Below are 27,969 nucleotides of genomic sequence, written 5' to 3' on the forward strand. Positions count from 1 at the left end.
GAATTTAAGCCTCTTTGTGCTCCTAAGAAATTTGGTGGATAAACTAAATTGACTACCAGATGTATTGTGCAACATATGGTATGGTTCAGCCTTTATGTGTGTTTCATAGTTTTTTCTTAAATTGCCAGTATTTGTTTTGATTCCAAAAATGCATTTGTCTAGGCTCTGTGGTGTATTGGATTTAAATGCTGGCTTTATCATGCTGGACAGATGTGTTAGAATTTCGCATTAAACATTTATGTTTTTGTGAGTTTTCCTCAATGAACATTCCATACAAAATTTATCAATGATAGTTCATACAAATGTTGCCTGTTATAAAAGTTTCTTTAGTAATAATATTCAGAATTCCTTCTCAATATTGCATGTCCAACAAGAAAAAGGAAGCAATTTTTCCTTTTGTCCAAAGATATTTTCCTTAGGCTAAAACAAAGAAATGCTTTCAGTATGAAGGTCTTTCCTTTTAGATTGACTGAAAGAAAGAAATGAAAAGTGTCCATGAGTGAGCACAGTAATGCTCCGATTCTTTAAGTTGCCGTGAATAGGAAGACTCCTATATTTGTGTGGAGCCCACTGACTTCAGTGGGTTCCAAGTGGACATAAGCATCCATCCATGAGGATCAGTTTGCAGGATTGGACCCTTAGTGTGTAATTTACTTGATAACAGCCGTCACCTGAGCTAGCTCACAAGGAGTGTCCTGCTGGCATGTGAAGAGGACCGCTGTGTTCTTAAAGCACATTGAATACAAAATAACAACAAGTACCACAAAGTAAAGTTGCATTTGACTCCTGAATTGAACCATCAGATCAAAGAACACTCCCAAATTTGGAAGCAGAAAGGTTACAATCCAAACCCAGGTTCAGATCAGGATCTGATTTTTCTATGTATCTTTATTATGGGCTGAATCAAAATCCTAGATCCAAGCATAACTGAGCTTTTGGGGGCTCAAAATCTACATCCAGCTTTTGTAGTTCAGTCCATCGCTAGTGCTGGGCATATTAAGGAGATAAATGAAATCACCTAAAGAAATAGAAATAAAAATTATATGGCTGGTATCTGGTGGGTGAATGGGTTGTTAACTGCACTGCTTTGGCAGCAGTTTACCATTCTTCATGGATTTACTGCTTTCCATGGTAACAAGTATTATTTATTTCACTGTTAATTAAATACTGGCCCCTTTGGCGGAGATGGCAGTGTGATTTCTTGGCAAGAGCAAGGGATATCTGGGCGAAATGCACCCGACTCTTCCCCTCTGCACCTCAGTCTCCTCTTCTGTAATATGAGATTCTAGTACCTTTGTAAAATGTTTTGATATTGTCTGATATCAAAAGGTGTTATATAAACAGCAAATATTGCTGGTCTTATTACAGTAGCCATGAGAAATGTTCTAAGTTTATTTTCAAATCAAATGGGTGTTTTCTTGGTGGGCCCATGGATTTGAGTTAATTCAGTTCAGTTTTGATCAGTGAACAGTGTTTCAAAGAAGACATTCACTGAGCACTCTTAGGGGCTGTTTTGTATTTTGTCAGGTTTTTTTTAATGGAGGCCAGGAGACTGAATATATATGAAAATTAAGTTCCTTACTCATCCTTTGAGATGCCCTCATTGGATAACTATTAAAATAATCAGCTGGAGCAGTACACTGATATTTCCCTGTATCCCTTTACACTGGGCTGTGGGGGTGGGGATCAATCTAAGTTACTCAATTTAAACGTACTTAGATCAACTTACCATGGTGTCTTCACCACGATGAGTCAACTGCCGCCGCTCCCCCGTTGACTCCACTGCTCCTCTCATGGCAGTGGAGTACAAGAGTCGACAGGAGAGCGCTCAGGAGTCGATTTATCACATCTAGAATAGATCGCTGCCCGCCAATCCGACGGGTAGTGTAGACATACCCTTAGTGTTGCTTCTGAATAAATTGAACAATTGAGTCCTTATGTATATTAATCCTGGTATAACTGTCATTGATGCAAAAGCCAGAATCAAAATACAATATAAGGCTCCATCTTGAAGTCAGTATTGTCATACTGACCATTGTTATGAAGGTTGGTCATAAATGGGACTGATGTAAATATAAACTTACATTATTTATTATCCTGTATTACATATCGAGAGCTTTTATAGTTCAGAAAAAATGAAGACCAAGGTTCTTTTACTCTACTGACCAATAAAAGATATTACCTCACCTACCTTGTCTCTCTATTAGATTATGTAGCTCCAACATGCTACTATTCCATTTTCCATTAGGGTATTACCCAATACCCTTCTGCTAACTAAACACTCTCAGCTAAAATAATGGCAGGAGTCTTTCAACATGTTTCTTTTTTTTTAATTGATTTAGGCTATATGTTGTACTCTTATCACTTTAGAGAAACAAGTCATTCTGGGAAATTGCCATCCTTACATATAATACCCAAGTTTAATTAAAGGCAGAGGTATCAGCTGTCTCTTGGTTTAGTTTTTAAAAAAAACAACTTAATGCTGTCATGTAAATTTCATTACAAAAATACAGAAATATAAGGAATTAAATATTAGGAACAGATGTATCTAGTTATGAAACCATAATTATACAAGAACACTTCACATCTGTCATCCAGTGTTTTAATGCCTGTGGTAGTTATTAGCTGAATATTTCTATTATTACTATTCTGCAAGCAACTGCCATTCTTGAAACTGATTGATGTTTAGGAATAAAGTACATTTATTATATGTTGCCAACTTCTGAGGACCAATCTTATATCCTACAATGCCTTCAGAAGAATGATGATACCTCATCTTTCTGGAACTAGTCACCGCTGAAGAAAGTAAGAGACTGAAAACATAGTATTTTTTCCAGTGAAGAACTTCCATTGCATTGTACACCATTCAGCTATAAAATAATTATAGTATTTTTTCTGCCAAAGGTGACACTGGTGGAAGATAACTTTTTACTATATGTACTGAGAGAGAGATGTGTATATATACAGAGAGTCTGTAACTTTGCAGTGTCTTGGTTTGAGATAGTGAATTTGTTTGTAGGTTGCTGAAGCAGGGTCTCATCTTTAATTCCTCAGGGACAGCCACTGATCAACACCAGTCCTCCTCCTCCTCATTGTCTAGCTATGTTGCTGCCAGAGTCTCTCCTTGCTTTGGGTAGCTTAATTTAGGTTAGCCCTCCAGCCAAACCAATAAATAGCTCTTCCCTCCCAGGTAAACAAAAGTCCAACAAAATAAACAGGCCACAAAATGAGTTATTTGCCCTCCTGTGGCCATATCCCTCTTGCTAGAATCTGTGCAGCCTTCTCCCCTTGATTGTTAGAGGTTTCCAAAGGCCTGTCCCTCAGTTGTACAGGTTTACAAGCTATCAAAACATATTACCCTGAGATGGCTCACTGAGGTTTTTGAATATTTTCTTGCTACATCCTGCCTGTGCTGTTAACACAGATTGATGTCAAAAGACACTATGCAAAAGTGGGGGCTTGCTGGACTTCCATTGTCTGGCTGTGGTGGAAGAACAACTGGAGACGAGGGATGTAATTTAATTTGGCCACAACTGGGTTCCTAAATGCTTGGGAGTACCCAGCCGATAAAAGCATACAGTGCAGGTAATTCCATAATTATTTACATATACCAGTGGTAGGAGGTGCTGCTGTCAGCCTTCCCCCTTTACCTATCCTGGTCACCAGCTAATCTACTCCTGGGGCTCTGCCATTCCCACCCCTCAAATGAGGGTCAAGGGGGGCTGTAAAGGGAAGGGATACAAGGCCAACCCCGCTGCCATACCAGTCATAGGAACTCCAAAACATCCCCCCCCATTTCCACTTCTTTAAAGAATACCTCCCATAACTCCTTTTACCAGTCCATTTTATCTGATCACCGTATCCCTTCCCTGCAGAGTACCTGCACCGGACATCTGTCTCTCACTTACTTACATAATGAGTTGTGACATCATAGCCTAACTCTCAATTCATGTTCACCCCAACTAAGCTCCCAACCTGCTGTGAGGACGGCAAAAACCCCATCTCACCTTGGCTACTCTGGCGCTGCAGGAAAAAATTCCTTCCCATCTCCCCAAGGAAGGAAAGGAGGACTTGTGGCACCTTAGAGACTAACAAATTTATTTGAGCATAAGCTTTCGTGAGCTACAGCTCACTTCATCGGATGCATGCAGTGGAAAATACAGTGGGGAGATTTATATACACAGAGAACATGAAACAATGGGTGTTACCATACACACTGTAACAAGAGTGATCGGGTAAGGTGAGCTATTACCAGCAAGAGAGTGGGGGGGAGGGGAGGAAACCTTTTGTAGTGATAATCAAGATGGGCCATTTCCAGCAGTTGACAAGAACATATGAGGAACAGTAGGGGGGCAATAAACATGGGGAAATAGAACCCCGACCAGGGGTATTCTGTCTGCTATCCAAGATCCATAAACCTGGAAATCCTGGACGCCCCATCATCTCAGGCATTGGCACCCTGACAGCAGGATTGTCTGGCTATGTAGATTTCCTTCTCAGGCCCTACACTACCAGCATTCCCAGCTATCTTCGAGACACCACTGACTTCCTGAGGAAACTACAATCTATCAGCGATCTTCCTGAAAACACCATCCTGGCCACTATGGATGTAGAAGCCCTCTACACCAACATTCCACACAAAGATGGACTACAAGTCTATCAGGAACAGTATCCCCAATAATGTCACAGCAAACCTGGTTGCTGAACTTTGTGACTTTTCCTCACCCATAACTATTTCACATTTGGGGACAATGTATACCTTATAGATTCATAGATACTAAGGTCAGAAGGGACCATTCTGATCATCTAGTCCGACCTGCACAGCGCAGGCCACAGAATCTCACCCACCCACTCCTATGAAAAACCTCACCCATGTCTGAGCTATTGAAGACCTTAAATCATGGTTCAAAGACTTCAAGGAGCAGAGAAGCCCCCTCAAGGCAACCATGCCCCATGCTACAGAGGAAGGCAAGTATCCCCAATAATGTCACAGCAAACCTGGTTGCTGAACTTTGTGACTTTGTCCTCACCCATAACTATTTCACATTTGGGGACAATGTATACCTTCAAATCAGCGGCACTGCTATGGGTATTCGCATGACCCCATATATGCCAACATTTTTATGGCTGACTTAGAACAACGCTTCCTCAGCTCTCGTCCCCTAATGCCCCTAATCTACTTGCACTACACTGATGACATCTTCATCATCTGGACCCATGGAAAAGAAGCCCTTGAGGAATTCCACCATGATTTCAACAATTTCCATCCCACCATCAACCTCAGCCTGGACCAGTCCACACAAGAGATCCTCTTCCTGGACACTACGGTGCTAATAAGCAATGGTCACATAAACACCACCCTATACCAGAAACCTACTGACTGCTATGCCTACCTACATGCCTCCAGCTTTCATCCAGACCACACCACATGACCCATTGTCTACAGCCAAGCTCTACGATACAACCGCATTTGCTCCAACTCCTCAGACAGAGACAAACACCTACAAGATCTCTATCAAGCGTCCTTACAACTACAATACCCACCTGCTGAAGTGAAGAAACAGATTGACAGAGCCAGAAGAGTACCCAGAAGTTACCTACTACAAGACAGGCCCAACAAAGAAAATACCAGAACACCACTAGCCATCACCTTCAGCTCCCAACTAAAACCTCTCCAACACATCATCAAGGATCTACAATCTACAATCTACTATCCTGAAGGATGATCCATCACTCTCTCAGATCTTGGAGACAGACCAGTCCTTGCTTACAGACAGCCCCCCAACCTGAAGCAAATACTCACCAGCAACCACACACCACACAACAAAACCACTAACCCAGGAACCTATCCTTGCAACAAAGCCCGTTGCCAACTGTGTCCACATATTTATTCAGGGGACAACATCATAGGGCCGAATCTCATCAGCCACACTATCACAGGCTTGTTGACCTGCACATCTATCAATGTGATATATGCCATAATGTGCCAGCAATGCCCCTCTGCCATGTACATTGGCCAAACCAGATAGTCTCTAAGCAAAAGAATAAATGGACACAAATCAGATGTCAAGAATTATAACATTCAAAAACCAGTCGGAGAACACTTCAATCTCTTTGGTCACTTGACTTCAGACCTAAAAGTGGCAATTCTTCAACAAAAAATTTCAGAAACAGACTCCAATGAGAGACAGCTGAATTGGAATTAATTTGCAAACTGGACACCATTAAATTAGGCTTGAATAAAGACTGGGAGTGGATGTGTCATTACACAAAGTAAAACAATTTCCCCATGTTTATCCCCCCTCCCCCTCCCCACACTGTTCCTCACACATTCTTGTCAACTGCTGGAGATGGCCCATCTTGATTATCACTACAAAAGGTTTTTTTTTCCCTCTCCTGCTGGTAATAGCTCACCTTACTTGATCACTCTCGTTATAGTGAGTATGGTAACCCCCAATGTTTCATGTTCTCTGTATATATAAAATCTCCCCGCTGTATTTTCCACTGCATGTGTCCGATGAAGTGAGCTGTAGCTCATGAAAGCTTATGCTCAAATAAATTTGTTAGTCTCTAAGGTGCCACAAGTACTCCGTTCTTTTTGCGGATACAGACTAACACGGCTGCTGCTCTGAAACCTGGCTCTTGAAATGGTGTAATACTGGTTCTTTCCTTGGCTGGTGAGAGCCTACCACCTTACAAGCGCAAACAGATTCCCAGTACTTTCAAGGTATCTCCCACTTATCATTTTAATTTGTAAAGAGCATCCCAATCATCATGTACCACACAAACTTTTTTCAATTGTCCTGTGTTATCTATATCTCTCCTATTCCTGGTTGCATGTCTCTTGAGAAATGGCAAGTGTTGAAATATACGGGTATGACACGCAGAGTGTTGAAATAAACATTTATTTTAACACTTGTATGTGATGAGCCATTTATTTTAACACTTTTCACTTGAAGTATTGAAATAACAGGTTTTCTCAGGGGACGTGTCATCCACTCCATTTATGTAGATGTGAATATGGAAATATATCTGTTTATTGAGTGTACATGTTTTACATTGGTACGTTGGCAAACAATCCATTCAACTAAAATAAAAGGGTCATTTGTCCCACAATGGTATTATTCTTGCCTTCCTAGCAGATCAGTAGTCTTTTGGTGGTGGTGTTTGTTTTAGTTTTATTTTATTAAGATGTCATATTATTAAACCACTAGCAACTGTATGAGACAGATCCATAGAATAGATAAGCCTGAAAACTCTGATGTTTGGGTACATTAGTGGGGAAAGAAACCCTGTATTTGAGATTTCTGAGCTTTTTAGGTCTTATTTCTTTCATTTTCTGTTGCATTTATAATCTTGTTCACCAAACAGCTGGGAGCAGTCCTAGATAAATGCTGATTAACGTATATCTAAAGCCTTTCGAATACCACCAAGGTTATCACCACAAGGAGTTGTCACAGATGTTCTCAGCAGCATTAACATTTTAAAATGAATTTTAGAGACTTAAAGGCCCCAGTTCAGCAGTCCTGCACTGTTCCACCAAGCTCTTGGACACAGGGTTAAGACTCATTGCTTAGGGTTAAGCATATGCTGAAATATTTGGTTGAACAGGGATTAATTTAGACACACACACTTAAATGGTTTTTAGAACTGAAGCCATATTGTCCAGGGTAGGCATTGTCCGGTAGGGAGCTAAAGCCCATTCTGATATATCTAATGCCATCTCCCAGACAAATAGAGGCATTGCATCCCTAGAGCCAATCTGTAAGCTGCTGTGTGACTAGCAAAAATATGTCTACAGTTAGATTTGGGGGTGCGATTCCCAACTCACATAGATATGCTTGTGCTAGCTCTTATCGTGCTAGCTCTTATCGTGCTAGCACACTAAACATAGTAGCATAGCCACAATAGCACAGGCAGCAGCAAGTGGCAGCACGGGCTGCCTGTGCCAAGTATGTACCCGTAGGACTTGGGCGTTTTGTACCCAGAGTGATTAGCCCATGCTGCCACTCACCACTCCCTGGCTACTCTACTAATTTTAGTATGCTAGCTTGGTGGGAATCAGTGGCACAATGTCTACACAAGCTGGAAATCACACCCTCACTCCAAGTGTAGATATATAGATGTGTTCAGCTCGGTGGCTATCTGCAGATGCAGCTTCAGGCTTCAGAATGAGTAGTGTCTGTGTACTTTGTGTTCTAAAGAAGTAATTGTGCCCTTTGGTTGAGTGAATGAGGCACAGAACCTATCTAAGTAGAAACCGATCTATCCATTGGGAGACTATCTTGTAAGGCATCTATGAATGATGTTTCTCTGATGAACAAAGTATTCCTCAGATGTTCCCTCCCTTAGTGCTATTTTGGGAGTTTATCTCAGTGATGATTGCCATTTTTATTTGTATTATTTTACAGTCAGGTACAATCAGGATCAGGGCCTCATTCTGGTAGGTGCTGCAAAAGACAGAGTAAAAGAAGGTCCCTACCCCCAAAGACTTGCCTGTCTTTCTGGATAAATTTTTTTCCCTTTACCTGAGCTAGACTTCTCTAATCAGTTTTATTCTCACTGGGTCACTCACATTTCCCAGATTGTAAGTATGTGTGATAGTAAATACTGTGACATTCGTGGCTGGGTACATTAGGAGCTCCCTCCAGAGGCCTTGTATGAGCACCCCAAAATCCTGCAACCCTGTTGTTTCCTCCTCTCTTTTAAAGTGTGATGTAAGTGAAAACCTATCAAGTTAGAAACTGATCTTGTCCACTAGGGAAATAACATTTACAGGTAAGAAAAATTTTATTTTCTCTCTGATCCCCAAATCTAACATTTATTAATTTAAAGAAATCTCCTATGGCAACTAAACATTTATTGAATAAGAACTCTGGTGATTTTATGAACTTTACAACGGAAGGTTCATAAATAATCATCACTAATAATTCAGGAAGGGGGAAAACTGAAAAGGCCACTTTTTCCTCTTTGTTTTAGATCATAGTTGATGCCAACATTTCCTGCATTTTCATTTTTTGTTTTGAGGGAGAAAGTGGAGCAAAATAATTATTGGTGTTCATAGACGTCCACAGAATGGACTCAAAAACATTAAAATCCTGAAGGACAGCCTTTTGACACAAGGCAAAGGAAAAGACAAACAATTAGCAAAGAAAATGTAGATCATCCTTCATTTCCATCTCCTCTGGAGGACATAACTGGCTGAGAATATCATTAGCTGAGAACAAAATTGAGTGGCAGACTGTAGTGACCCAGACACTGTCCTAAATGTGGCAGGGTGGTAATCCTAGTTCTGAAGTTTTGGGGTAAAATCCTTCCCTCATTGAAGTCAATGGGAATTTTGCCTTTAACTTCATGGAGCTGGGATTTCACCATTGAAATATGATAATTAAAACCAAATACCAGTCAGAGTCAGTCCTTGCTTTAAAGATGATGGCTAATTATCTAAGATATTGTAGACACCATTCTGATGTGGCCTATAAAGCAAATATTCCCTTAAAGATTCTTTTTGAGAAATGAACATGTAATTAAAAGTTTTGAATGGAAATACTCAGGGAAATACCCTTCTTTATTTTGGAGAACCCAGGGATTTACTGAAATGTCATATGCTGGACTATACTGCAAAATCAAAAACTTTATTTGTTAACAAGATCTAGAATCAGTAAATAATTTATTAGTAAATTTAGCAAATATCTATTATTATATAAATTTGTGATGGACCAAACTGATTCTGGAAGAGATAGGTGCCACTGATAGAAGAGTTATCCAGGTTCCTTGATAAATCTGATTCTGAATTGTACGCCTAAACTATAGGCCGCATCCATCTTGAACATGACATTTTGGTGCATCATCTGTTTACTAGTTCTTTGAGCATTATGTGGTACTAATAGCTTTCATTCTGGGGTTTTATACTAGCTGTATATCATATTTCTCTCCAGACATGTCTGTTCACTGAATTTTCTTCTGCATATAAATGTATTCACTGGCCATTTTGAAGGATGTGCTTGCTGCACTATTTCATTAAACTGCTGCATTATCGGGTAATTGTTTAAACATAATGCCATAGCACTATCAAAAGGAAAGGTGAACTAATGGCATTTGCAAATGTCAGGGATTATTTTAACACTTTTATTATAGTTCATAAAAAGTAGGTTCAGGGCATTCCATGGCAATTATTTCTACAGAAATTGGTTATTTAAATAAATTGCTAATTATCTGGATATGACAGTATTGAAAACCCTGCTAATGAGTTATTTGATAAGTGTAGTTTATGGTGGCCACCTACAGGAGGGAGAGAGAAAGAGTATATAGAATAATTATGACAAATAATGAATTAGATGCAAATGTCTTGTCTTGTACATTTGTTTGAGTTATTTAAAATATGGATTATCTATATAAAGTTTCTTTTAAATATCAGGATTATACAATACAATCATGTGCAGAATGTTCCCTTTAGATCAGATTAGATTTCCTTTATTTGTTTTGGTCTAATCTTCAAACTTTCTCATTCTGTTACTATTTACGGGAACTGATTATTTGCAGTAACTGAATGGTGAACTTTCCCAGATCTATTCCCATTCTACCTTTTTTCCCTATCTCTGATATTTGCTCTCTCGCATGTGTTCTCTCTCTCTCTCACTCTTTTTTTCCCCCTTCCCTTGTTTTATGAATTTAGCTTCTGGGAAGATAACAGTGTCAACTACTTTGCTAGAATATATATGCAGGGAGATGGTGAGTAGATTTTTGTTTTTCTTTTCATAGCAGCACAGTCATCAAAAATATTTGTAGTTCATTACAAATAATGTGAATACTTAGTATCAGCTTCTTTTTTCTTTGTAAAGTTTAGTCTACTGTAGTACAAATCTGAATTTACATTTGTAAAGAAAATCCACAGTGTAATTACTGTAACATAAATACATTAAAACTAAATTTTACATTGCTATACAAAGAACTAAGAATTACGACCTAATTTCAGTGTTATGCCAGCTATTGCTTGATCGATATTGGGGATTTTCTTGTTTGTCTGTTTCTTTGGTTAGTGTATATAGCTGAATTAAAAAGGCCAAGTATACAATTTCAAGATTCAAACAAAATGGTAGAAAAAATAAATATATGAAAAAATACAAATAATTATATAGTATTTGTGTGTAACTTTGCCATTATTGTCACAGGAGTTAGGAATTCCCACACTGACCTGTTTTTTTAAATGTGGGGAGGGCTTGATTCTTGTTTATCCTAAGGGCCTTTTACAGCTGCTCTGGCAATGTAAAGTGCCCTTAAAGTGTTTGTAGTTTAAGGCCCTTTTATGCTGCCAGAGTTGTGAAAAGTGGCCTTAGTGTAAATGTGTATCAAGCCTAATATCCATTACTTCTGAGATAGAGGGATTTGTTTTCACATTGGTGGGTAGATGTGATGGTGAACAGCTGAACCAGTTTGACTGAGAGCTATCAGAGCTTCCAGGTGAAACTAGATTGCTTGGGAAGTCCTTGACATCAATGGGAGTCTTTTTACTGAACTCAAAGTGCATTGGGTCTGGCCTTGCACGCTTGATTCTGCAAGGTGCATAGCAATTTTTGGCAGTTCCAAGTGCCTTCAGCTTCCCATAATTTCAGAGCTGAAGGAGCTCAACACTTTGCAAGACTGAACACTAACAATGAAAAGGAGCCCCATTGACACCAAGAACAAGACCAGTAAACTCTTGGCAAGCACCTTAATTCCTCCAACAGAGGTGAAGTCTCCCTCCTCCCAGGAAAGAACAGCATTTTTTTTAAACAAATATAATCCCTGGTGTGGCAACCACTACCACTATGTTGGTATCTGTTCACTGTTACCATAGCAGCACAGTTCTAGTTATTTGCACTAAATAGGGAGAGGAGATTATTTGATCAAAATAATGCCTGTGACACTCGATATATTTTATTATGCTGCATTTCCGTAACTTCCCTCCATTTTAATCATGAACTCTGACTGTGTTTTAAAATCAAAAACAAAGCAGAAGCCCTAATTATTCAGCAGAAAAATAAATAGTTTTTTAAATTTTAGAATTTTTTTCATTGTTTAGCTTTAAATAATAGCAGTTGTATTGCATTTTAATGAGATACTGAAAAAGAGGAGTTTTCAACATGCAGTAGAATGTCATCTCCACCACATACATCTGTTTCTCTCTCTTACATTCAAATCTTGGTCCTGTGTTTGAGGCCTGGATAAATGGGCTTTGTACATCAGACCTAGAAGTTCTTTATTTTACAGTAAGCTATATGGCATACCCCATCCAGCCCTTGATAATCACTGTCATGTTGCTATCAAAGGAGTGTTGTGCTAGCAACTCTCTTAGCTACTGACACTGACCTAGTGGAATTATAAACCCCAATATATCAAATCACTTTGTCATGTACTAAACTTTAAGCATGGAGTAATCTCATTGAAGTCCCAAGTGTTGAAACGTGTTGCTGGATTGGGACCATAATTAGTTTTTTTAAAATTCCATCTGATTTACCAGACATTTTCCACTCTATGAAACCTTAGTGTTGAATTTTTGTTAGTTTGTATTTCCTCTTGCCTGTTGTTAGATTTAGACTTTTTCTTCATGTTATATCATGACTGTGTCATAAAGCCTGTTGGAAGACTGGAGTTATATTTGCTTTCCTCCAGTCCTCCTCTACCTCTCCTTCCTCATCAAGAGACCATTATGTAATGGGACCAATTATCCTTTCAACTCCCTTGGCATTGAAAAATAAAACTCTAGGCCAACATCACTGCCCATTTATTTTGCTTTTGCAAATATTTATTGAAATCACTCTTTATTTATTTATTTTATTCCTTTTTTTTCTGTGTTTCAGTATTTCAAAATACAGTATGTTTTCTGCCACAAGTCAGTCAATTGTGGTGCACTGTGTTCTAGACCTGACACTTTTTCTGCAACACAAGAAGGCTTCCATGTGTTTTGAGTAAGATGATAAAGTGTGATGGAAGCTCCTTGTACGTTCTTTTTGTGCCCTCCAGAATACTAAGAAAAAATTGTTGGAATAACAATGGCACACATGTCAGTCAGCCCTTTGAATGTCATAAGAGCCATTTAGTTGCTGTCATTAGAAGCAGTGTTGACATGATTTTGTTGTTCTTTTAGCTGAGTTATTGATGAATATTGTACCTTTGAAATTGTACCCAAACGTTTATCACTAGATTTACTGATTATCAAATTTAGACAACAACTTCCACAGTGGATAGAAAGACAACTGGTAACTCACTGGAAATGAGTGTCTGAGCTCCAGAAAAATATCCATTCATTACACTAGCTCATCAAAGCCCCAAACTATAAATTCAATGAGATCCACACAGCTTGCAACTCAGTCACTATCTTCTCTGCTGTGTTGTTGCAGTCACACCGCTGATTTTGTTAAGCTGAAGGAAGTCCTTTCTGATTACTTTATTGTGCAAGCACTTAACAAATGGTCATGTACTAACCTTTCTCCCCAGTATCCATTGTTCAAGGGGAAATTTATTTAAATAGGCAGCAAATTAAAACAGACAAAAAAGACATTTCTTCACATAAAGTGGAATTCTTCTGTGGAACTCATTGCCACAAGATATTGATGGCAAGTGTTTGACATGATTTAAAAAGGGATGGGATATTTATATGAAATATGAGAACATCCAGAGTCTCACCAATATTTAAAAAAATGGAAGGGGAATAACCTTTCCTGCCTTGAGGTATAAGCCAGCCTTTAACTGATGTGGATTAGAAAAAATTTTCCCCATGGGCAATATATATATAGCCTATTTCTGGGTTATTTGTACTCCACTCTGAAGCTTCTGTTTTTGGACACTGTCAGAGACTGAATTTAGGACTATATGGCTCAATGGTATGGCATTTCTTATGTTCATTTTCAGTCTTGCTCAGAAAGATTGAGTTGTTGAAGCATTTTGTGTGCTTATTTCTTGATCAGCTCACTTCTGAATGGTTTTGCTTGTGTAATGTATATTTTTGGTCCACATTTTAGATGACTTAATAAACAAATGCATGAAAAATTTCTTGCGTGATGCCATCATTCTGAGCTTAGTCATTCTGTAAGACTTGACCATCATCTCTGCAATGGTGCTGTACTATGTCTAAGAGCAAGTACCTATTGTCTCATTTTACAGATAATCTTTCAATCTCATTGGTTTCAGAGTAGCAGCCGTGTTAGTCTGTATTCGCAAAAAGAAAAGGAGTACTTGTGGCACCTTAGAGACTAACAAATTTATTAGAGCATAAGCTTTCGTGAGCTACAGCTCACTTCATCGGATGCATTTGGTGGAAAAAACAGAGGAGAGATTTATGTGTGTGTATATAAATCTCTCCTCTGTTTTTTCCACCAAATGCATCCGATGAAGTGAGCTGTAGCTCACGAAAGCTTATGCTCTAATAAATTTGTTAGTCTCTAAGGTGCCACAAGTACTCCTTTTCTTTTTTCAATCTCATTATGATTGATCTAGCTAAACGGACTGCAACTACCACACCATTAGTGCTCACTAGAAATTTTGGTGCCAACAGTCTGCTCTCTTTGTGAGTCTGTTTTGCTGTGATCTTTACTTAGGTTCTATTATGGATTTTCATTAAAATTCCCAACTTTTGTGAACCATCATTCAGTTGCCCCCTAAAGCACACCAGTACTGGCAGAAAACTCTATCTGCACATTGAGCTAAGTGTGTCCATTCATATTTCTAAAATGTTCATGGTGAAGATTTCATTTGTAACCTCTCTAATGTTGTTGATCGAGCAAGGCATAACTTCAGTGCAAAAATGGTACCTATGCATGGCACAGAACACCTCATATTCTCGATCAATAATCCAGATATTCAAGAATATCCAGCATACCTTGAAGACACGCATTAAGGAGGCAGACTTATCAGGCAGTTGAAGGCTGCTTCTCACCCAGGTGTGGATGTGATGTAAAAAACAGAGTACAGTTGTTGGAAGGGGGAGGAGATGTCAGGTTGGTAAATAATGAGGTGGGATCAGTGCTGAAGCAGCTGGAGATGGCATAACTCAAGAAGATAATTCATATGCTGAGTCAGGAGCAGATGTCAGTAGAGACAATTTATCGAGGCATTTGGATGCTGATTTTGTAACGCGTGTTGACGGGACATGCTTGTCAGACAGCCTGTTTGTGAAGCCCAGTTTTGCCTGTATCAGTGATTTGTTAGGAGGAGGTGACATTTTGCTGGAGGCAACCTGAGCTGAAGAAAGAGGGGATTTGAAATGGTTAAAGCAAACCAAATTTTCAGTTTTCTGTTGGAAAAATTACATTGGCAAACAATGTCCTTTGAAAATGAAAAAATTCTGCTGGAAAACTACAGCATCCCTGTTTAAAACAAACTGACAGGCCCTAGACCCTGTGCTGATGTGCAAAGCTGTACTGCTCATTCACTCTGTCTGCCGAACCCGGTGTGCTGTGATAGCAGTGAACAGATACCAACGTACTGGTGGTAGTTGCCACACTAGAGCTGACCATTGTCTAAAAAAATTAAAAAGTGTGATGCATGAAAAAGGTGGACAAGTCTCTAGATGCAGACTGCTAGATTGACCTCAGGTCCTTTGGAGATCCCCAGCAGGGCAGCTATTTATGGCTGTAGTATGCATGTGTTAAGATTTTTACTTTCAGATGGGATAGTAGAGGGAGAGGAGAGTGCATCTGTTGCGGTCAATGTTATGGGGCCTCTGCTTTCCCCCCCGGTTACACAAATAAATATGTTATCTGTTGAAAATTAAAAGTTGCCAAAGACTATCCCTTTAGCAGATTAAAAATCCAGCTAGTAGACTACAAAGTTTCTCTTTTAGAAACATAATCACACACAAGGGTAAAAGACAACAACAGTCAAACCTCTCTGTGGTGAAAGAGAAAGCAGTTCCTTTCTGGAATGAGGACAATGGTGTAAACAGAAGAGGGCATGAGGAGGAACTGGAAACATCCTGCTCTTCTCATGCTTCTTTCCCTCCTTCTTTTTCTTCATCTTCCTACAATTCCTTGGTCCTCCCTCCTCTTCTTCCCCCACTGGTCTTTATTACTGACTGCCTTGGTCCTTTGCCCCAAGAGCAGAACAAATGGGGACTCTGAGGCTCACCCTGACCAGCTAATACAGTTGTAATAGTGTTACATTGTGTCTACATAAAGTATTGAGGTGTTTCATATCATGTTATTTACCTCAAGTTAACTACTCAATAAAAACACCCTTTTTCCTCTAATCTAGACAGACCCCTAGTCAATCTCCTTGTTAGTGAAGTATTCTTCCCTATACTGCTTGCCAGTGCAATGTACAGTCCCTGCACTACTGCAAAACACCCTCTAATACATTGTATTTTTATTCTAAATTAACTGGATACTTTAATATAAAAAAGCTTTTGGTAGTTTAAATACATCCCAAATAGTCTAAAAATATAAATAGCTGAATATATGCGAGCAACCAGCATTATTTACTGTCTAGTACATGTTGTATTCTTATGTGTGTGTTAATACTCATATAACATCAATATACTTTAAACACAATGGAGTAAATTGTCTACGCAATGCACTAGGGTTTTATCATGATTCCCATAAATGGCTCAAGAAATTGAGTGGGCAAATCCCCATGTACCACTTTGAAAATTTAGGCCCCAGTCCTACAAATATGTATGCAGGTGAATAACTTTGCTCATGTGAATACTACCATGCAATTTTAGGGAATAATCTGGTCAAAGCTTGGCTTCTTAAAGGAGAAACCAATACCTTGAATGTATTCACTAGGGGATATGTATTAATAATATCCAAAATGTCAAAGTGCATTTGGCAATGGTAGTTTTAAACAAAATGTTTGATTCAGATTCCGTCAAAACACTTTCAAAATCTTCCCTTATTTGCACAATATGTGTGTTCATACAGCAGCCTTATCCCTTATGTGGAAATTTAGAGTTGTATGTCTATAATTTACTGTATGGAATTGTTTTCTGTTTCTAATTATATTGTTCCTTGTTCTTTTAAAACAGATGCTTAAATGTTGCAGCCAAGTTTTATGTTTTATCCAGTTAAATATGCAAGTGTTTCTGTCTTCAATTTTAGGGTTATTACACCCACGTTCCTAACACTTTTACCTGTAATAATACTATTCAAAACCTGATACATGTCGATTTACAAATTAATATATTTTAGATATTAGAATTAGATATTAGTTCTTGATATTAATGGTTTGTCTAGTACAACACTGCCATCCCATGATGGGCATGCACACATCATATCTAAGTGCTGAGTATTCCAACATGCTAACACTGTATTTTGATTTTCTTTAGGAAGTGCTATTAGGCCCATAGCCCTGCGAGCAGTATCTGCTATAGCTCATGCTCTTCCAGGATTTCCCATCTTAGCAACTGGAGGAATTGATTCAGCTGAGAGTGGGCTGCAATTTCTCCACAGTGGTGCTTCTGTTCTACAGGTAGTTTTTTTTCCTTTAAAAATTATAATTAGTAATTTATCACAGAACTGTAATTTATCTTAAAACTAAAGATTTCAACTCAAATTAGAAAAAAGGACACATTAACATAATTGATCCATTGGAACAAATGTTCATATTGTTAGCTCCATGCTCATTGCTAGGAGCCATTCACTTAATATGTTCAGTGATAGAGTGGATACCCCATAACTTATTGTGCTGACCTGGGAAAAGGCTAGCTTTTTAAAAGTAAAGTAGTATGTTTTTCTCTAACCTAAAAAGTTTTGAAATTAAATCACTTTCCCTTGTTAAGCAACTGAAATTAATACATTTGTGCTTCCCAGTACATCGTGTGTTTTCAATTTCTGACTTGGCCAGCATAAGCTCTTTGGAACAGGGAGTTTTCATCCTGTGTCTTATTGAGCACTGAAGGGAATTCCAAATGGCTCTACTTTTGGTCCAACCTGCATTCAGTTTGAAATAGCTGTTCTTCATCCAGGCACCAATCTCCCTCAAGCACTTGTTTTGGGTGACAAAAAATGCAGAGCTATGCATCCTTTACATGTTGTTGGCATCACAGTCATGGCTAAGGAATGGGATGTTAAATAGTTTGCAGTAGTTGGTTGCATTGGCTGATGTTTTCTTAAGCACTAGGCAGACTTTAGTATGAGTGATAGATTTTTCATTAACAGGAGGTATTAGTAGTATGGATCCTAGGAGGTCCATTGGCACTTCAGCATTTTGCCTGCATTGAGCAGTTGTCTGAAAACCACTGTGATATGTAGAGGAGGAGGACAGTTGTTGTGGGTAATAGGTGGTCATAGCGTTTCTTTCACCAGGACATAAACCCCTTGGTGTTAGGGTGGAGACTAATCTTCTATGCCGTGTATCGTTGGAAGGCTGCAGGATTGATACCTAATCGGGGAAGGAACACATAGTGTACGTTGCATCTAAATGAAGGGGGAAACTTATGTTTGGAGGAGGTGATAGTCAGCCGACAATAGGGGTGGGCAAACTTTTTGCCCGAGGGCCACATCGGGGAATAGAAATTGTATGACAGGCCATGAATGCTCACAAAATTGGGGTTGGGGTGTGGGCTCTGGGTAGGGCTGGGGATGAAGAGTTTGGGGTGTAGGAGGGTGCTCTGGGCTGGGACCAAGGGGTTCGGAGGGCGGGAGGGGGATCAGGGCTGGGGCAGGGGTGCGGGAAGGAGTGCAGCGTCCAACTGGGAGTGGGGCTGAGAGGTTTGGGGTGCAGGAGGGTGCTCCGGGCTGGGATCGAGGAGTTTGGATAGCAGGAGGGGGATCAGGGCTGGGGCAGGGGGGTTGGGGCATGGGGAAAGGCTCAGGGGGTACAGGCTTCGAGCGGTACTTACCTCAAGTGGCTCCCAGAAGCAGTGGCATGTCCCTTCTCCAGCTCCTATGCAGATGTATGGCTAGGTGGCTCTGCATGCTGTCCCATCCACAGGCACTGCCCCTGCAGCTCCCATTGGAGTGTGCAGGAGCCGGAGCAGGGCCATGCCAATGCTTCCAGGAGCCGAGGGGTGTGGCCCCCAATCCAGTGCCCCAACCGGAGCACTGGTGACCCAGCACTCTGGCCGGAGTGGGGCCGAGCTGCGTGTCCAGCCCCCAACCCAGCACCTCAGCTGGAGCTCAGGAGCAGGGCCGAGCCGCGTGGTCCGGACCCCAACCCAGCGCTTCGGCCAGAGCACTGGAGCGGGCCATAGTTTGCCCACTTCTGGTCTACAACATGACAATTGTGCCTTCATTTCCAATACCTTTGGCACTGAAAATTAGATCCAGGCTGTGGCTGGCCTTACTGGATAGCTGCAATGACAGCAAAGGCCAGTCCCAGGTTTGCTGTGGTGGAGAGAAAGTCCTGGGCAAATTTATTGGTGAGGTTATTTACATAAGCCCTGAAGAGTCACGCAGTACTAGGCATTTGTGGGATCTCTAACAGGAGGTCTGATGCTCCAGTTACTATCGCAAAGTTGTCAGGGCAGATGGCAAATTGAATAGCCCTGGGAGCAAGTAGATGTGGTGAAATGTTCTGCATTTAAGGGGAGATAGTGGTGTAATCTGGAACCTTTCGGAGGAAGAAGTAGCAATAGGAGGAGGTTCACATGCCCTGACAATCCTGAATTCTCTGTATTAGCATCAAAGAGGTAGAAGAGTACACAAGGTTATCCTCAAAAAGAAAAGGAGGACTTGTGGCACCTTAGAGAATAACAAATTTATTTGAGCATAAGCTTTCAGGAGCTACAGCTCACTTCATCGGATACATTCAGTGGAAAATACAGTGGGGAGATTTATATCCTGTAACTTGTTTTGTCTATCTGCTTTACTAATGTTATTATTTTTTAAAACTTCTATTAGGTTATTTCAAACTCTCCTTTTACAGTAAAGGGTTCAGGAAGCTACCTTGTCTGAGTAACAGTCTCAGTGCTACTTCAGTTCTGTGTCTCTTACACTTACACACGCACAAAACAATCATATGATGCTACTTCTAGTACAATATTTGTCTACAACAAAAGTATGATCAACAAGGAAGTGTTTTCAGAACTACACATTCATTTCATGTATGGCCGCTAATTTGAACTGAACCTAGACCAAAATGTAGAGTTATGCATTTTTCCTTAATACAGATTGCGTATCTGTGTGTGAGGAGGGGTTTCTTGTGTGTAGACATGTCCCTGAAGATAATGGAGAATTCTAAAATGTAACTAAATACAGAGAGAGTGGAATGGGTATTGTTTCTGGAGTGGCTAATTAAAGAATCATTTGCTGAACCTAGAAAACTCAGAATAATTTTTGAATGCTAATTAAGTACTGGCTGATTAAAGTTGATTCATGTTCAGTGTGGAGCTTTGTGCATAAAACACGGGGCTGGACACCTCCTTTAGAGAACATTGCAAGGCTCATCTATTTACAGCATCATTTCCTCAACAGAGACAATGACTATTTTCCCCTCTTAGGGTTTCTTTATACCAGAAAGTTGCCTTGCTTTAATTTAAATCATTTTAAAAACTGATTTAGATAAATGGGTGCAAAACCTTGTGTAGACACTTACTTTGGTTTAAGAGTGGCTTATTTCAGCCTAGCTGGAGTCAGTGAGTAATGGACTTAAGATAAATGGATGTAATCTGCTCTTAAACCAAAATGATATTGACCTTAGATATTTCCCCTGTCTAAGGGAAGAAGTAGAAGAGGGTGGGAAAAACATAAAACCTTCAGCAGAGGATGGTGCCAAAAATATCTGATCAGAACAACACTGACGTTCATATTTGATATCTAGATGGAATGAGATATAACCAAAACTGCAACTCCACCCCGCATCCAGCCCTGCTTCCCCCATACCTAGGGTCCCCAGAAGGGAATTGCTAGCACAGTCCAGAATGGGCAGGAACATGCAGACCAGGCACCTCTGTCCCAATGGCAGTGGCATAGGCTTCCCCTGCGCCACAACTCCCTGCCACGGTGGGCTCTCGGGAGCTCATCTCAGAATGGTCAGCCCTTGGATGCTGGCACTTGCAGCAGGGACCAGCCTCTCTGCAGTCAGACCTATGTGCCTCTGCTCCCCACCAACATGGAGAACAGCCTCTCTGAAAATTGCACCCCTGCGTGGCAACCCCATGCATCAGGTCCAATGGCACTCATTGAAGTTTGGCCCAGTCACCTCTTCATCGCTGATGTCATTTCAGTGTTTAGAAGTGCATTTGATCTAGCTTCTCTTTTGGGAGGAGGAGCACAACATTTTCATATATATAATTTCAAGATTGCTTACACAATAAAGGAAGTTTATAATAGATGCAGATCAATTTAACTATTTGTAACTTTAGCACCTATGTGGCCAAGATGGAGTTTACTCTTCAGGCAGCTCTGGCCAAGAAAAGGGGTGCTCAGGAATGCAGCAGGGAAAAACCTGTTTCAAGTCCCCTGCAGTGATCACACATGCACACCAGGACAGTACAATGAATACAGGGAAGGGAAATATTTATTTACAGAAGGATGAATGGAGAAAAAACAACAAGGGGGTGGGGGGGGGAGTAGTAAAACAGGGTTACACTCAACATGAGGCCCCCAGGCCCAGTGGTACCACCATATGAAAGGGCAGACTAAGCAGTGCATCTACACTCAGGCTATGTCTATACTACAGCCGTGATTGATGCTCTGAGATCAATCCACCAGCAGTCAATTTAGCGGGTCTAGTGAAGACCTGCAAAATCAACAGCAGATCACTCTCCAGTCGACCCCTGTACTCTAACCACAACGAGAAGAGTAAGGTAAGTTGACGGGAGAGTTTCTGGAAGACCTCTGGGGACCTCTGGAGCTTAGTGCATGAGCCTTTATAGCATGAGCTAAAAGCCAACTGGCTATTAACTAAGGCTGTAGAGCAGACTCATTTTATCTCTCTCTCTAAGTAGTCTCAGTGCCATTAGATGGGACAGAACACCACACCCAGGTATGTGGGTTACACTTGCTGTAGCCCTTTTGTCTGGAGCTACAGACAAACACACCCTTCCACTCTCCCTCTCTCAATGCCCCGGAAAAATCAACATTCTCTTCCCCAGGGAAAGGTTTTAAAGGGGCCATGATCTCTAAACCCCAAGGGTTTACACATTATCTGGAAGTTAAAATATATAAAACAAACAGATAGCTCTTCCAATTTGTGTATTTCAGGAATGGTTGGAAAGAACATTTATTTTTTATCTTTTCAATCAGATCTTGGATGCATTTAAATGCTTCCACCACTGATCTCTTAGTATTGTGCTTTGTCATAGCATATCTCAGTCTACCTATTTCTTTTCAACATAAACATGAAATAAACATAAGTAATTATGTTATCCACATGTGCCCAATCCTGCATTTCATGTATACCCAAAGCTCTCACTGATTTTTGACTGATCATTTTGAGGTTTGGTCTCTTACTGAAGGGTTGTTATAGAGTGTCATTGAAGTAACTTCTTTTTTCTTTTTAAGCAAGCTTTCTCCTAAAGTTTTGATTTATAAAAATAAGGTTTTCCATCTGTTTTTATATGTCACTTGCATCATGTTTACCATGTCATGTTGATGATTTGGTACATTGTTTGAAAGGCCTTTGAGGAACAGACATGCATTTTCAGAAGTCATTACACTGTAGGAAACTAAAAATGGAGACAATTATAGAAAATTCCAGTGGAAAGAGAAAATGTATTGTGAGAAAAGCCATAAAAGCACAAAAATTCTAAAGTAAAACTCACTTCACAGTAGCCTGTATGATTCAATTTTAGATCAATATTATGTAGTTAATGCATTAGCAGTAGAGCATTAATTTGCAATTACTGCAGGTGATCTGATCCTCTGTGTTTCGTCCATTGACATAAATGACCTTTTGTTGAAAGAGATTCTGCAGTCATTATTTCTAGCAGATATAACAAAAAAGGGATAGAACAAAGAGGTTACTTTCTGCAGTGTGCATTTTTCATGGTAGAGGCTCCTGAATTTATACCCTGGCATGGCATATTTTTAGTAAATCTTTACTATTTAGTTGCAAAACTTAAAAAGAACAATAGGTCTTTTCAAACAACTTTTTAGACTGTTATAAAATGTATAGGTCATGGTCATGCATGTCTCCATCACCTCCAGGCTCGATTTCCGGAAAACACTCTAGGGGTGTTTCTGTGCCACCTGGAATGCTACTGCTTCTGTTGCCTAGCTCCTAAGAACTAGACTGTGGCTTTGCCACAAAGCCCTGGCTAAGAGGCACCACATAACTGTTCTGCTTCAGAAACAGACTGCAGGCTAGATTGTGACTCAGAAAATCACAATTTAGTCCCTAGCTCCTCTCTTGCTGCAGGAAGGAAGTAAACTGTGTCAGACCCATACCTGACTTGTTGCTTTCCCTTCTGTGCCAGCTCAGATGCACTCATTAGCACATTGGTGGGGCTGACTCAAGGTTCTACCCACTTGCCTACCTTGCTTGTCAACTCCTCACCCATCTGTCCCAGAGTGGGTGTTATCGTCTCCTTGAGAGACTTCTATCCTCCTCACACTGTGCCCCATGATATGGTTAGCCCACACATGGGATAACAATACCCTTGAACTCCCTTCCTGCTGTATGCAGAAGTATACAATGAAAAAAGCAATCTGCTGGTAAATGAGGCTGCCACTGTGACCATCTCACTGCCCCACATTCTGCTCTGCCTGCTTATGTCAAATTCAAGGTGCTGATTCAATGTATAAAGCCCCAAATGGTCAGGGACTTGATTAGTGAAAAAAACTGCCTCCTCCCTTATATTATGTCATGACACTGAAGACCAGCAAGGACATTTCTGCTGTTGGTTCCTGAGATAAACTCTCTCAAACAAGGAACAGTTGGCTTTCTGGTAACGTCCTTTGATAACTGGTAGCCAGAGGCTGTTAGGTTCTAGGACTCAGATTGACAGGATTTTTTCCCTAGCAAGTGTATTACTGAGGCATTTAACTGAGGGATTTTTATAACAGCCTGACAGTTTTGTGTGTGAATAAACAAGCTTTTGTATAGCAAAATAGGGGAGGTTTCAACTCTTTGCAATTTTTGGACTTGTATTCACAACAGTAAGTCATAAAACAAATAACCACCCAGAGATGTGAGAATGAAGAAATCTGCACCTCTCTGAGAGACGAGGGAATGGAAGATTCATGGAGATGCCAGTTGTGGAAAGGAAATGTGCATGTAAAAAAATTTCCCATTCTACATCATGGCAGCTCCACTGATCCTTTGCTGCTGCGAAGTAGCAAACAATGAAAAGAAGAAAAGGAGAGTAAGGCAAAGAAGTGTGTGTGTAATCATGAAGTATAGCACCTGTGCCATATGTAGACTTACTTTGGGGACCACTCTAGTTGAGTGATAACTCTGTATACCATTGATCAGTTTGACTACATGACCAAGTGGCTGGTCTGCAAATTTTCTCAGTTTTAGTAAAATCTTCTTCTTCCCACGATGAAGCAAATAATTTGGAAGAAAGATCCTTGATGCCTTAATTTTCTTGTAACACCATAGTTCTCCCTAATACAGCACTTGATCTATGTTGAGAGAGGTTCTTTTATCCATGCAATTAGAACAAGGAATTGGAATGAGAAGGAAACAGAGAAACAGATTATCTGAAACTCGCAGTACATTTAGGAAAGGTTTTAACTTCTCTCAACATCCAGGTTATGCCATTTCTTTTCCTTCTGATACTTACTATTTGAGCAGCGAAAGGGGAAAGAAAAATCTCTTGGGAAGTGTGAAAGTGAGTTTTTATCATAGGCCTCAGAGGGTCAGAACTGTTTATTCACATGAATTTCGTTCTTCAACAGGAATAGTAGCTAGTTCACAAATTCCTACAGCCATGCTGATAAAGGATCAAAGCAATTGTAGCTGAAATAAAATAAAACAGTACTGAAGGGAGAGACTCACAGGGATGAGAGGTTAATCATTGCCAGACTAAATTGAGGTCCGAAGATGGGAAAATTGGTTTGCTGGTTGGTTTTGATAGATGTGCAGGTTTCAAAAATCAGGCCACATGAGGATGTGCATCAAGAGAAGATGCTCATTAGAGCTGGTTGGAAATGTTTAGATGAAAGTTTTTTCCATAGAAAAATGCCAGTTTGTTGAAACCAAAATGCTTCACGGAAACTTATCGATGTCAATTAATATTTCATCAGGTTCTCAAGTTGTTCATGTGTGTGTGAAAGAGAGAGAGAGAGATTTTCTCTGTAGCACTGGCCTGGGATGTAGGTTCAGATTCTTTCGTTGCCTGTTCAGAATGGTCTGGAATGAGAACCTTTTTTCTGAGTCATGCTGAGCAGCTACTTGAACCTGTCTGTCTATGAGTTAATGATGCTGTTCATTACTGACATGTGTCCTTTTATGGTGCTAACTCTTAGGGCCAAGGAAAATCCATCCAGAGAGAAGTCAAGAATTGATGGAATTCCTGACTTTCTAGCATTATTTTTTATTTCACTGCACCAATAATAATAATTTCTCCGTATGTATGAATATGATTTTTGAGGTAGAAAGTGAATTGGATTTTAGAAGGGTTACTTTTTTCAGAGTAGCAGCCATGTTAGTCTGTATTCGCAAAAAGAAAAGGAGTACTTGTGGCACCTTAGAGACTAACAAATTTATTTGAGCATAAGCTTCCGTGAGCTACAGCTCACTTCATCATTACTGACTCTTTCAGAATAACCTGGATCTGCCTTTCAAAATTAAGCTGCCAGGTTTAGGGAGCTTGATGAAGAGGAGATCTATCTTTGGAGGTCTTGAGAAGGTGGGTCAGGAGAATAGTGCCAATGGTCCTGTAACTGCATGACACAGCTACTGATCTGATGCTGTACCAGCTGCTGAAATGCATGTAGGAAGATTGGAGGATTTAATTTCCCTCCACAATATTTTCCTACTCCTTGGCACAGTATAGAGCTTTGTGCCTTCTGATATTCCACAAGGACATGATGAAGTTAAAGACAGGTGTAGAATCTAAACGTGCTTGGTCTGTTTACATGCTGCTTTTTAGCGTGTTTGCCTACAAGCATCTCCTTCGCATTGCATACCACCAACAATACAATGGTACAATTCATTATGTGTGACTGATCATGAGATTATTGGTCATAGCTGTAATGCTCAAGGCATTTGAAATCATATTTGTTTTCCTGAATAGATGGTTGTGATTGTAAAATCCTGCATGTGCCCATGTACTGTATAGGGGTTCGCTCTGTAGCTCCTAGAACTAACAGAATACCATAGTCTCACATGAAAGTAATGCAGAGCATGCCTTTTTAATCTGCAGATCAGCACAACTCTCACAGAATTTGATCCCTCCAAGCTGCTTACAGAATCTAAATGGACAATCAGAATCTTTATGTACCTTTGTTCAGCTGTAATGTTAAAAAGAAGAATAAGAAACTCTCATCCAACTCAGACTTGCATCTTGATACTGCATTCTCAAACCTTGTTAAATAGCATCCCATCTGCTACCCTATATCCCTAGAGTAGTTTAGCAGCTAATGTGAATAAATAAAATAATTTTATCTATATTTTAGCAATACTTAAGAAGATTTTGCTTAATCATGAACTTGTTCTTTTAGAATAGAGGTTCTCAAACTTTTTTAGAGTGTGAACCATTGTCTCATATACCACCTCCCCTCATTCTCACAATCATGTAATATCTTCCAGGCAACTACAGCAATTGCTTATATAGAGAAATAATTTTAGGAAAGTATACAATGTATTTTTAGCTGTTGTAATTTAATTTACAGCTATAAAGGGGGAGGGGGAGCCAGAATAATGTGACCAGACAGCTCTCCATGGACCACCATCTGCAGACTACTAGCAGTCTAAAGATGACAGTTGGAGAACCTTTGCCCTAGAACATTATATCTGGATGCTTACATTCTTATTACACACACCCCACATTATAAGTAGATGCTGAAATAGTCTAGGGGTGCTGGATGTGCTCTTTTTGATTTCCTGATTCTTTGAAGATTTTCTGTGTCCATCTAAATCATTGCTTAGAAACTGCAAAATAGATTTATTCATCTTCATGTGCAATGGTTATGCAGCATTTTTCACTATGTGGCCAAGAATGTTCTTCACGGTGTTGAGTAGTCTGCTACTAGCTACAGAAGATACAGTTTTTAAAATCATCTGTAAGCATTACCAAGATTTAAATTGCACGTTTACCCATCATGAATGTCCTAGTTTTCTCAGGAATATTAGATTACACCCATTAGCTAGCAAGGCTTGGGTTGGTCCCTTCATGAAGCACCTTGTATTGCTTTTATGTACTACAGTCTGTCTTCAATATAACCTAAGCCAATAGAAACTAAACAAAAAGACAATGATCTCAACTGTACATTGAAAAAAATAGCCTAAAGATATTCATAAATACTTCTCAGACAAAAAGGTAGATTTATGTATTTAACAGTGCTCAGGAAGAATTTATAATGAAAACAATTGCATTAAATGATGATGATAAATATGTTTAAGATTAGATACATATTATAATACAAAATCAAAGAGTCTGAGTAACTCTTTTCCTTACCTTCTGGGCATATCAGTGAGGAACATTTCAAAGCAAACTCATCCAAATTAATATAAAAGCAAAACTGCTTATCCATTGCAGAACCTTTCGAAGGTACTCAAGAGGAATTTTTGTTGTTTATCCCATTGCTAGAGTCAGAATATTAGAATGTGTGAAGTCAAAGGCAGAATTTCTAATAGAATGGCATTTCAGGAGCTATTTTATTTAGAGATCTTGTGCAGTTTAGTAGCAACGCTGAAATAAGTCTCTTCCTTTTGGGAGAAGTAAGATGGCATTCTGCTAAATGCTAGAATTTTATCACTTGGGGGAATAAAAAGCTGCCCAGAGAGGCCTAAGAATATAAAAGCATTTGAGATCTCAGAAGGAGTTTAAATCAATGCACTGCCACAGTTACAGTGCAGATGAAAGAGCCTGCTGTCTCAATTGCCAGGAAACTACTTAGAAACTCTCCCTTTGATTTCTTTTGGTAGTCCATTAAATTACCG

At 39.8% G+C, this 27,969-nt stretch overlaps 1 protein-coding gene and 1 long non-coding RNA gene across 2 annotated transcripts in view; one reads left to right on the plus strand and one right to left on the minus strand.

Annotated features, from left to right (window-relative positions):
• Positions 1-27,969, plus strand: part of DPYD (dihydropyrimidine dehydrogenase) — a 542,721-nt gene that overhangs the window by 447,905 nt on the left and 66,847 nt on the right. Inside the window, exon 19 of the mRNA XM_038414838.2 lies at positions 17,303-17,445. Coding sequence (XP_038270766.1) covers positions 17,303-17,445 — 143 coding nt within the window. The remainder of the gene's footprint in view (positions 1-17,302; positions 17,446-27,969) is intronic.
• On the minus strand, positions 887-27,890 carry LOC122455485. The gene is made up of 3 exons (XR_006273705.1): positions 27,485-27,890; positions 22,682-22,842; positions 887-1,018 (listed from the first exon to the last, which is right to left on the minus strand). It is a non-coding gene; the product is annotated as an uncharacterized LOC122455485 (long non-coding RNA).

Source organism: Dermochelys coriacea, chromosome 8 (assembly GCF_009764565.3).
Source record: "Dermochelys coriacea isolate rDerCor1 chromosome 8, rDerCor1.pri.v4, whole genome shotgun sequence".
NCBI classification, from domain to species: domain Eukaryota; kingdom Metazoa; phylum Chordata; order Testudines; family Dermochelyidae; genus Dermochelys; species Dermochelys coriacea.